This window comes from Solanum dulcamara, chromosome 12 (genome assembly GCF_947179165.1).
Source record: "Solanum dulcamara chromosome 12, daSolDulc1.2, whole genome shotgun sequence".
In the NCBI taxonomy this organism is placed as follows: domain Eukaryota; kingdom Viridiplantae; phylum Streptophyta; class Magnoliopsida; order Solanales; family Solanaceae; genus Solanum; species Solanum dulcamara.
Window position 1 is genome coordinate 53513385 of NC_077248.1, and position 12010 is coordinate 53525394.

Sequence of the window (12010 nt, forward strand, 5' to 3'; positions counted from 1 at the left end):
TATCGCCTATGAAGGGTGTGATGAGGTTTGGGAATAAGGGCAAGCTCAGCCCGAGGTTTATTGGCCTATTTGAAATCCCGAGGAGAGTAGGTGGGGTGGCATATTAGTTGGCCTTACCCCCTAAATTGTCAACTGTCCATCTAGTGTTTCATGTTTCCATGCTTTGGAAGTACATATCGGATGAATCTTATGTGATTTCTTATGATGCGGTAGAGTTGGGTCCGGATTTGATTATGAGGAAGAAACCGACAACTATCCTAGATAGGCAGCTTCGTAGACTCAGGACCAAGAAGATCGCTTTAGTCAAAGTGCAGTGGCAGCACGACCTGTTGAGGAGGTGACTTGGGAGTTAGAGTCTGATATGCAGGCTTAGTACTCTCAGCTTTTTGAGACCCCAGGTATTTTCTTTTATCTTATGTTCGAGGACGAACATCCTTTTTAGTGGTGAATATTGTAATGACCTTGAGGGTCATTTTTAGAAATTTGTACAAAATTACTATTTTACCCCTATCTTTAGTGCCCTTGAGTGTTATTTGATCGGTTTGTGTTGTTGGTTTTGTTAAAATCTTAATAGGTTGTGAATTGTGTAAGTTTTTGAGTTTTCATAAGCTCTAAGTGTTTAAAAGTAGTTTTCGGTACCAATCGAAGCTACGGGTCTCGGAATGGGGTTCTGTCAGTTTTATCATCTTTGGAATATTAAAATTGGTCTAGGAGAGTTGTCGGAATCACATTTGGGGTTAATACCTGATTTGAGGTCTTGAGTTGGAAGTTTGATTTTAATGAGCTAAGTTTGAATTTGGTCAACAAATTGAGTTCCAAGTATCGGATGGTGATTCTGCTAGTTCCATTGGCTCCAAAATGTGTTTCTAAAGGGTGGAATAAGTTGACCTCGGTCAACACATGGTCAATGCGCGGTCAACAGTCAACATGCGTGAATAGTAACACGTGAACAGTAACTTTTTATACAGAAAATTCCCCTTTCTTTCCATTTCAATATTTGTCACCATTGTTTTGAGTTCTTGAACTCCTTGAGGTGATTTGAGAAGAGATTTTTGAGGCAAAGTGTTGGGTAAGTGATTTTTGACCTAAAACCTTTTTTTCAGTAAGTATTTGATGATTTTAACTCCTAAATCTTTGTTTCTGCCCTAATCTGAATTTAAGGAAATTAGTGATTTCTGTCTTGTTTTGAGCTCTATTTTTATGGGTTTTTCAACCATGAGTTCCTTATACCAGTTGAATGTGATTGTCCAATAAATTTTCATATTTGACCCTTTTAAAAAATAATTAATTTTTGGACCATTTTATTTCCGGTTTGGAAACCTATCAATATGGGTGTCATTGGACTCCTCGTGATGTATATATTTTATTGTTGATAGCGGGTTATTATTTTGGGCATTGAATTCGAGAGTTGCTTGTCTGGTGGAGGTATTCGGGTGTGGTTTCGGCCATTGAGGTAGGTCTGGCTATCCTTCTTGAGACTAAGATGGGATAATTAGTCATTTATATGTTATAGACTTTGAGATGAGGTTGTAGCATGAGTTGAGATTGTTATTTATATTGTGATGCCGTGTGAGGGCTTATTTATTAATGTGTTGCCATGTGGGAGCTTATTTGTATTACATAGCCCGCATGGGGGCCTTATTTGTTATCTTATTTGCTTTGAGAGCATGTGATTCATGATATGCGTATGAGAGAGGCTTGAGGATATTATTTGACTTGTGATGCCCGCCCGAGGGGTTGAGTTGGGGGTTTTACCATGCCTCAGTACTGAAATATTATTGAGAAAGGGGTGAATATTTAAATTGAAGTATTTCCTTCTCATTACTATTTATTGAGGGTGAATATCACATGTAGGTTAAGTTTTGAGAACTTTGAACCTTGTACTACATGTGAGTTGAATATTACTTCCATGCCATACATGTTTTGATGCATTCATCCTCATTCATCATGTCATGAGACATGGGAAGTTGAAAAATATGGAAATTCTTTTTGAGAAAGAAAATGAAACACCTTTAAACCTTTGTATCTTGAGTCCCTAACTAAGGCAATTTTACGGCGTGAATGTAGATACATTGTGATCCCTTAACCACAAGGAGGTGGCTAGTATGATGAGATATTGTGATTGAGGTATATGATCTGCGAGACCACCATGGGTCTTTCTTGGTAGCATAGCTCGGTAGGTGTATATGATAGGCTGTGCGACAGTCTTGATTCGACCATACCACCACATCATTGCATCATCATATTGCATTGCATTGATAGCTGTAATACTTGAATTATCTGGTTAGTTGTGATTATGACCTATTGTTTTGGGATTAATTTATTTGCGCCATTCTATCTAAATTTACGGCACCGATGCCGGAGTGAGACTTTTCTGTATGCAAGTGCAAGCATTCGTTAGTTTATTTCATAGGTTTGATTAATTCCTTATACTCAGTTGGCTAAAACCTACTGAGTACATGTGAATTGTACTCATTCCTACTTCTGTATCTCTTTTTGATGCCGATAGTAGTCAGGGTACGTCACGTGGCAACTGATATTCTAGAGAATTGTGTATTCTCAGATTAGTGGTAAGGTTCCGGAATTCGGATCGTCACTAGTCTATCGTTATTTCTCAGTCTTTTGTATCATTCAAAGACTTATGTTGTATATTAGAATCGAACCTTATATTAGTTGCTCTTTATTCTTATGACACCAGGTTTTGAGATAATTTTATTGTTGTTCGTTTATTGTGTATAATTGTGACCTGACTTTCCATTGAGAGTCTCCGATGATTTTATTTTTTACGGACTTACACATCGGGATGGATTTGGGATGTGTGCCATCATAACCTCATTTTTTAGGTCCTGACACTCTGTCTACTCAAGAGAGTTCAATTGAAAGGACACATAGGATGCAGAGCATCCAAGTACTCTATGATAACACAAAAGAAGTTACTAATTTTGATTTTTGTGTTGTCTCTTTGCTGATAATGAACCAATGAATTTTGATGAAGCTGTTATAGAGAAATGGTGGAGATAAGCCATGGAAGAGGAAATCTAATCAATCAAAAAGAATAACACTTGTGAATTAACAACTCTTCCCAGGGATGATCGAGCAATTAGAGTCAAATGGGTATACAAGGCAAAGAAAAATGCTAATGGAGATGTAGAAAGATACAAGGCAAGACTTATGGCTAAAGGCTAAAAACAAAGGCATGTCATTGACTATGAGGAAGTCTATGCACCTGTTTTCCGCATGGAAATGATCTGTCTGCTGATTTCTTTGGTAGTGCAAATGAAGTGGAAAATCCCTCAACTAGATGTAAAATCGACATTCTTTAATGGATATCTTGAAGATGAGGTCTATGTTGAGAAATCATTGGGCTTTCTGATAAAATATTATGAAGATAAGGTGTTGAGGTTGAAGAAAGCTCCAAAAGCATGGAATAGTCGCATTGACAAGTACTTTCAAGACAATGAATTTACTCATTGTCTCTATTAATATGCTCTTTACATTAAAGTTCATACTAATGGAGATATTCTGCTTGTTTGTCTTTATGTTGATGATATTATTCTGACGGATAACAATCCAATTTTGTTTGAAAATTTCAAGAAAGCTATGACCCTTGAGTTCGAGATGACGGGCATAAGGTTCATGTCATATTACTTGGGCCTAGAAGTGAAGCAAATAAAGGAAGACATCTTCATATCTCAAGAAAGCTATACAAAAGATATTTTAAGCAGTTCAACATGTTCGATTGCAATCCTGTGAACACCCAAATAGAAAGTGGAATAAAATTGTCAAAGGTTGATGATGGTGAAAAGGTAGACTCTAATTTTTTCAAAAGTCTCGTGGGGAGTCTAAGGTACTTGGCATGTTCTAGACTAGATATACTCTTTGCAGTTGGAGTAGTAAGTCACTTCATGGAAGCTCGTACCTCCACTCACTTGAAGGCCATTAAAAGAATTCTTTGTTACCTAAAAGGTACGATCGACCTTGGGCTATTTTGTTCTTCTTCTAATGATTTTAAACCGTGTGGAATGTTGTGATAATGATTATGCGGGAGATGTTGATGATAGAAAAAGCACATATGATTTTGTGTTTTTTCTTGGGTGATTATGTTATTTCTTGGAGTTCAAAGAAATAATCCATTGTTTCTCTCTCGACTTGTGAAGCTGAATACGTGCCAACAACATCATGTACATGCCATGCTATTTGGTTGAGGAGATTGTTGAAGAAACTCAATCTGTCGCAAATTAAAGTCACAATGATTTGTGTTGATAACAAATCTGCACAAACACTTTCCAAGAATCTAGTGTATCATGACCGAAGCAAGCACATAGGCATAAGATATTATTTTATCCGAGAATGCATTGCCAAGAAAGAGGTAGTACTCAAGTGTGTGAAGTTTCATGATCATGTTGTGGATATCTTTACAAAACCTTTCAAATTTGAAGATTTTCAGAAATTGAGATCAAGCCTTGGAATAAAGAAGAAAAATCAAAATTAAGGTAGAGATTTGTGGAAATCAAATGTTGGTGGGATTGGTAGTCATAGTTGTTGAAATTAATAGTCAAATTTTGGTGAAAGTTGGTAGTCAAACTTTGTAAAATTGGCTTACACATTTGTTCAAATTATTAGTTAAATTTTGGTGAAAGTTGGCAACCTAACTTTGTAGAAATTGGTTACCACATTTATGTCACTAATGATGTAATCAAGAGGTTCAATAACTCTATAAATAGAATATCAATTGAACATTTGAAAACACACCACAATAAAGAGAGCAATAGAGAGAAATCCACAAACTATTTTTTAGTTTGTGAAAAAATAGTGTGGGAGTAATATTTTAGTGAGTTGTGTGAAATAAAAGAGTGTTGTTCTTATAAAAGAGTAGTCATCATAAAAGAGTGGTTTTTTACCTTACTAAAATATCGCTCACTCTATTTTTCTTCACAGACTATTTTCTTATAGTATATAGTATATCTCACTTTGCTCTCTAATATTTTTCTCTCTCTATCTTGGTGTGTTTAACAAATGAGCAAGAGTTTCCTATTTTTAGGAAAAATTTGTTCCCTTTGATTTCATTGATGATATCAATTAGAAACCAAAATTCACAGTTAGATTTCTTGGTAGGAAAAAATGGTGAGATTTGATTGTTGAGATTCACCAACTAACAATCCTTATTTTTGACTTGCCAATGTTTTAATCTAACAAAGAAAGAAATTTGTGGCATGGGATGAATACCAACAGGTTCTCGGTGTGAGAAATAAAAACTCGTGAAATACAATTTTAGGATACATTATATTTTTTTTCTTGTAGGATACTATATATAATTTTATTCCAACACTATTCTAACCACTTATCAAGCTGATGCATATAATTATATGTATTGAGCTTGTTACAAATGTAATTAGTATGAGGATCAATTAGAAATTTGGTGAAAATATCTGCAAGGTCATCTGGCAACTTCATAAGTTTGTAACAATATCTCTCGAGATTATTTTTTCTCTAACACTTCGCTAATTAATCTCAATGTGCTTAGTTCAAACAACACAAATGGTTATGCGAACTTATACGGATGCAGAAAACTCCATCTATAAAGTAAATATAGAAAATAAAGGATTGGATTGTTACAGTATTTTAGGACTCGACTATGATTTGTAATTTCAGAACTCGAGTATGTTATGTTTCAGAAAAACGATTGATGACTATTTGTCCTAACTGGAAAAATAAATAAATTAATTAGAAAAAGAATAAAAAAATTCATGCTTCATTAACAAAAGCAATACTTACTATAGGTCATAGAATAAAGTGAAATTGAACTAGTTACCAAGAAAAAAGTGACTTATTCCTTAAATATTAATATGAACACAATATTATCGCCCATGAACAAATAACAGAGGATATAAACACAAATGAAATAGAACATAAAAAAAAAAAACTAGAATTCATATATAGCTAGCACTGCCTCTCCCCTAGCCCATGAATGCAAACAAGACACCCAACACAACTGAAAATCCATAAACCACTTTGCTTCTACTACCATAAATCCCAGAGGCACCATTAGGTGGCATAGACTTGGCACCAGAGGGAGTTGCTGGTGTTGTGCCAGAGGAACTTCCTTGAACTTTAATTGCCAATTTCATGCCAGTGTCGCAGTGATTAAGTGTAGGACAAACGAAGTACATGTCACCTGCACTTGACAGAGGGATACTATTCTTGCCACCAGTGTAAGTTAGAAGAGCATTTCCAGTGTTGCAATTGTCATAGTCATCTTTACTTACTACGTTCACGCCATGACTTCCACCATAGTTAAACACTGCCAAACATAGTCAAATTTCGTTATATATTAAGATTCTTTTATAGGAATTGTTGCTATTTTAATTTAGTTAGTAACATGATGAAAATCCCATTTTATAATTTCTCAAAAAAAAACTATACATATAAGAGAAAGAGCTATATTTGCGCTCTAGCCGAAGAATAAAGAGAAAGAAACATGTGAGACAAAGGCTTAGCAAGCGAGCAATCTCTAAAAGTTTTACCAAGGATTTTTAATATTTTATTATATATCTCTTAAAAGTAATTTTTGACCTACATACATATTTTTTTTATATGCACAACATAATTTTTCAATCCTTCAATTGATCACCGTTGGATCAATGTAGTGGCACCAATCAATTTACTCCTCTAGCGATCCATTAATGGGCTGCGGCTCATCCGAGCTTCTTTGCTAGTTTACTTAGAATATTTATATTTATGGCAATTCGTGAAAAGCAAATCACATAATTTTTCGAGCAATAATGGTATTTTTTTAATATATAATAAATGAAATAGGAGAAGAAATAATAATTTTATGTATCTCCAATAAATAAAAATAACATAAAATGTATGACTGTACAAGCATATCTTTTTAATCTAGTCGGTATATTGAACCTAGAATAAGATGTGATTTTTTGAAGTCATAAATCTCTAACAACCATATCATAATATTTTCAATAATGCATCTTCTGAGCCTGTTGGATGAATTTATTTTAAGTAATTTATAAATTGAAAATTGTTTATAAGTTTTTAAAAAAAGTAGGTGCAACCCAACTTATTTTTTTTGACTTATAAGTTGTTTTCAACTTATAAGCTATTTAAAATAAGTCTATCCAAACAAACCCAATAATTTATTGGGGCTTATATTAAGCAAAAAATGACTTTAAGTTGGCTAACCAAACACTAAAAAAACTGAAAACAACTTATAAGTAACTTATAAGCCAATCCAAACAGGCTCTTACATCAGCCATGACCCAGAGTCACCTGATTTGGGAAATCGGTTGAGAAGTGACCACATCTAGCATCTAATTATCCAACTACTGGTAATAGCTTTTCGATTGAGAAATCACACATATATGTAGAGTTCGAATTGAAACTTGAAAGTCATGGATTCTGTTAAACATGTAGATTATACTTTTTACATCTAAAATACATTGTGGAAAATTTGTAGATATGTTCCAAGTTGGTGTGAAGTAAAAAAGTTGATTTGATTAATTTATCATACGGTCACTCAATTAATAATATTTATTATCTTGAAAAATCACCGTTCTTTTTGTTCCAATTTTCTTCAAAAAAAAAAAAACCTTTTTGAGATAAATTAGTTAAGTGAACATAAGAATCTATCTAAGAAAAATTAAACTAATTTTTTGATAAGGGAAAATATACAAATATAGAGAAAGTTACCAAGGTTGTCTCCAACATTGAAAGTTTCAGCAGATGCCCACGTGGTGTAGTCTCCAGATTGACTCCACCCATCGTTGCCTCCAACAATGTGATCCTTGCCAAAACACATTATTGGAAAAGTAAAAAGAAGAAATAGGAAAATTGCTGGAAAAGCCATATATGTAACTTCTGTTTAATTAATTAGCCTAACTTATAAAGAGGAAAAGTTGCTTATTGGAGATGAGAAAGAATAACACAAGTTTATGAAATGATGGATGTTAGCCCAACTAATATAGAAGGATGTTGTACATGCAATCATTTAGTTCAAAAGCAACAGGTGAACGTATTAGAAAAATAATAATAGGAGTAGTCGTTAGTTTGAAGTTTTCACTTGTGTGATATACTTATATTGTATACTAATAATAGTCGTTAGTTTGGTGCTAACGACTGCTCTCTATGTCTGTCTACCTAATGCTTTAGGACATTTTTGTATGCCTTTCCCCAATCTTTCTCTGACTTGTGGCTTTGATACAATGATAATGATACACTCTCTACCATAAACACAAGTTTCTTCTTTTTGCCTTGCAGATGATTAAATAGCTTACCATTTAATCAAGTGGAGTATTCAATCTTTTTGAAGCATGAGGAACAACATATAGTGTTACATCAATTTTAGAAAATATGTACATAAAATTCTTAGTTTTGTGAAGAGATAATGAATTCACATGCACCATAATCTAAACAATAAATTTCTACGGCATATATATAGTCATTTAAAATAAGTATAAGATAAAGGATAATTTAGTTAAATATCCATATGGATTGCGACGTATCAAATTATTTTTTTAACGAATGTGTTGGATAAAAGAACTATCAGGAGTATAAAATATAAACTGACGCACAAGGTTTAGGCATTATAAATTAATTGGCGAAAATCATTTACACTCTTAATTTTACTTTTAAAATAAAACTTTTCGTTAAATAATTATGAACACTTAATAACCCTACTAACACCTCGCAAATTCTACGCTAAAAATCCACACCATTCTTCGTACGCCTATAGACCCATATGGCATTATTTCTAATGGTGCATAGGTGTTAAGATCCATTTCTAAGTGTGGGAAGTGTATTTTATGTGAAATAGAGTCCTAAAGAGCCTCTACCATTATGTCGAATTCAAATATTCTCTACCGATTAAGTTTTTGTTTAAGTTCATGCAAGGTTCAACTTCAAACGATCATTATCTCTTAGAATATAAAGATTTAGGTGGTCCACAACCTACCAAATTAAAAGTCTATGAGTCTTCTTTCCAACTCCACCAACTGTTCATTAATTTGATACTTAGAGTAAGAAATTATGATTGATTTACCAAAGGCACTCCAGTGTAAAACATTTCAGCCCAACTACGAGTCATCAGTATGAATCATACCGAGATAGTACGACTCGTACCTTGGACTCATGAAAAGGCTATGAGAGTACTTAAATCCACCCCAGTGATCATGAATGACATCACACGTCGTAGGTTGATACGATCCGTACAATGACACATGAAACACATCACAGAGTCCAAAAATCGACCCCAGAAACCACGACTTATGGTATCAATGTACGACTCATATATAAGTGTACACAACCCTATATTAATTTTTCTAGATTTTAGAAAAATACAATTTTGATTTTCTTTTCTCACTTTTCACTCCTTGGTCTACCCCAACAGCTCCCAAAACCTCTCTTCAACCCTACTAAGTTTTGATAAGTATTATCCATGATCATACAACATAAATTCTAGAATTTCTACAAGATTCTAAAAACAAATCATCCTCTTATCACTAGTGAAATCAAGAACCTAATTCTAGGATTCAAGGCTTGATTTTTGAGCAAGTCCATCAAGAATTATTTCTTCCAAATCATGGTAAGCATACTCTCACAATTTTTCAGTGATTCCAAAGTATGATCATGCATCCAAAGCAAGAATCTACCATCAAAACCTAAGATTTTCAAAATAATTTATGTCAAGGTTCAAGAACAAACTTTTGCTATTCTCTTTCAATGTTAGGGTTCTTCATCTCCAAGATTCTAGTTCAAGGATTATATCAGGGATTTTCCTTCTAGGTATATGGGATATTATTACTGAGTATCCTTTCACCCATTGAATCCCAAAAGTGAACTTTGTTCTTCATACACAACAAAATCTAAGGTTTTTATGATCATCATGGATTTTAATGTATTTTAGTTTTTCTTCTTTACCAATGTACTAATACATATTTTTCCATAATTTTCAATATCTTTACTTAAGCGTATTTTTATGAACCCTCAACATACAAAAAATCCATGTCTTCAGACTTGTGTCGTCAAATTGCATATTTTCATTCATAATACAAAGATTTTCATAATTTATTTTATACTCAACCTTTTAGTTCCATATGTTTAAAGATGTTTTCAGATAAAGTGTCTATCAGTCTGTCACGATCCAAGCCTAGGGCCTTGACGTGACATGGCCAGTGGGACACCCGAAGGTACCTCACCCAAGCCTCTTAGCATTAATCGAGCATTTCATTGGTAATGATAAACAAAACAAGCGAAAAATATGAGAGAAATAGGGGCTAAGGGACTTCATGTTAATAAGAGTCAAAACAACATAACATCTTTGACTATGTCCAACAATACCTTCTACATTTAGACTTGGCAGGGGCTAAGACATGTCCCTAGCTACCCTCAAGATTAAATCAAAAAATACCAATCTTAATTTAAACGTCTAAAAATAATATAAGCTAGATAAGATAGGAGTGTCATTCCCAAAATATGGGAACTCACCAGTAGCCTTCAACGCTCAACTTACCCACGGGGAGAAGAGTGTGGAGCAACGTCGGTCCCTACATGGTGATATCATGTAGGCAAAAGTATGCGTTAGTACTTTGAATGTACTAAGTATGTGAGTGTACTATGAAATGAAGAACATAAGATAGAGAAATTTATAGGCAATATGCATAAGTGAATGCATGCATGAGAAATCATCACAAAAATCCTTAAAACCATTCATTTTGTGGGAAGCGACCATAACCGACATTTAAGACCATGCGAACTATTACATGGAATCCAACATAACCCCCTACGTTGGCACGAGGAGACTACTTGCCGGGTAGGACTTCGTTAAATTTACATTTATTTCATTAACTTTGACTTTAAGGGATAGTTGTGGATCCACTAGCCTAAAATAGCCGATGAGGGCCCTTATGGTGGCACATAATTAATGCAACATGAGACTTTACTTAAGGACTCCTTCGATCGAGCTCCCATTCACATGCTGCATTCGGTGCTAGGTCAAGTCCCACCGAATAACATTTAAACATCAATATAGCATAAGTATTATGTAACTTTAACATTAAAACATCAATCGGTGGAATAGCTCATTAAAACCTTTCATTTGATTCAATGCGAGAATTGTCCTTTCACATTTGAAACCTAATTTGGCTAAGAAGCCCTTCATCAATCAATCATTTCATAAAGACTCCCATTCATAAGCATTTACTTCATAACATTCATTGGAGTCAAATTTCATTTCAACTTTACTTCATCATAAGAAACTAGGTGGGTTCATTTCATAAAAACCTTTCAATGCCTTTAAAAGATTGTTGCATGCATGAGAGTAATGGAAATGCATACAAGATACCTTCTTATACAACCCACCATATATGTATTAAAACTCTTTCAAGACTTCATATAGGCACTTTAATAACATCATAACTTAATGAAATCAAGAGTCAATATCCATCAATATATGTAAAGAAACTTCAAATATATCATAATCTATGCATTTAAAGTCATCATGTAAAAGCCCATAAGATTTCATCATTTCGAATTGAAATACTAGGTTGAGAAAATATTTTGGATCCATAGGTAAAAGTACCCATGAATGAAAACCCACATACCTTGCTTGAATTCACTAGGAATTGAAGAAGAGCCTTGAAGAAGTTGGAAACCCTAGCTTGAATTTGGAGAGAAATCTTGAGGAGACTTGTGAGTTCTTGCCTTAGAAGTTTTAGAGAGAATGAATTGAATAGGAGGGGGGGGGGGGGAGGTCAGGGTATTTTCAGACTTTGAACTTGGCCATAAAAGTGTCTAGGTTCATTGCAATCGAACTTTGGAAAGGACATAATTGCCCTTCATGAAATCTGGGAAATTGGCCCTACGGGATCCCTATACAAGTTGTCGTTGTAACAACGAGTCATGCAAATGACCTATCTTGCAGGCCTGAGAAAAAAGGCCTAAAAATAGTCTTTGAAGTTTGGGAATGACTCGTGTAAATGACCCATTCTAAAGGAAATGA

At 34.2% G+C, this 12010-nt stretch overlaps 1 protein-coding gene across 1 annotated transcript; it reads right to left on the bottom strand.

Annotated features, from left to right (window-relative positions):
* Positions 1-5800: 5800 nt before the first annotated feature.
* On the bottom strand, positions 5801-7929 carry LOC129877118 (mavicyanin-like). Its single transcript, XM_055952597.1, has 2 exons — positions 7705-7929; positions 5801-6301 (listed from the first exon to the last, which is right to left on the bottom strand). The coding sequence occupies exons 1-2, from the start codon at positions 7859-7861 to the stop codon at positions 5958-5960; spliced, it is 501 nt and encodes a 166-aa protein (XP_055808572.1). The 5' UTR covers positions 7862-7929; the 3' UTR covers positions 5801-5957.
* Positions 7930-12010: the final 4081 nt, after the last annotated feature.

What these genes read in the sequence shown, in the direction of transcription:
- LOC129877118 (XM_055952597.1), bottom strand. Translation starts at nt 7,861, where the DNA reads ATGGCTTTTCCAGCAATTTTCCTATTTCTTCTTTTTACTTTTCCAATA. An exon ending in CAATGTTGGAGACAACCTTG is followed by an intron (nt 6,302 to 7,704) that starts GTAACTTTCTCT and finishes TATGTTTGGCAG; the next exon opens with TGTTTAACTATGGTGGAAGT.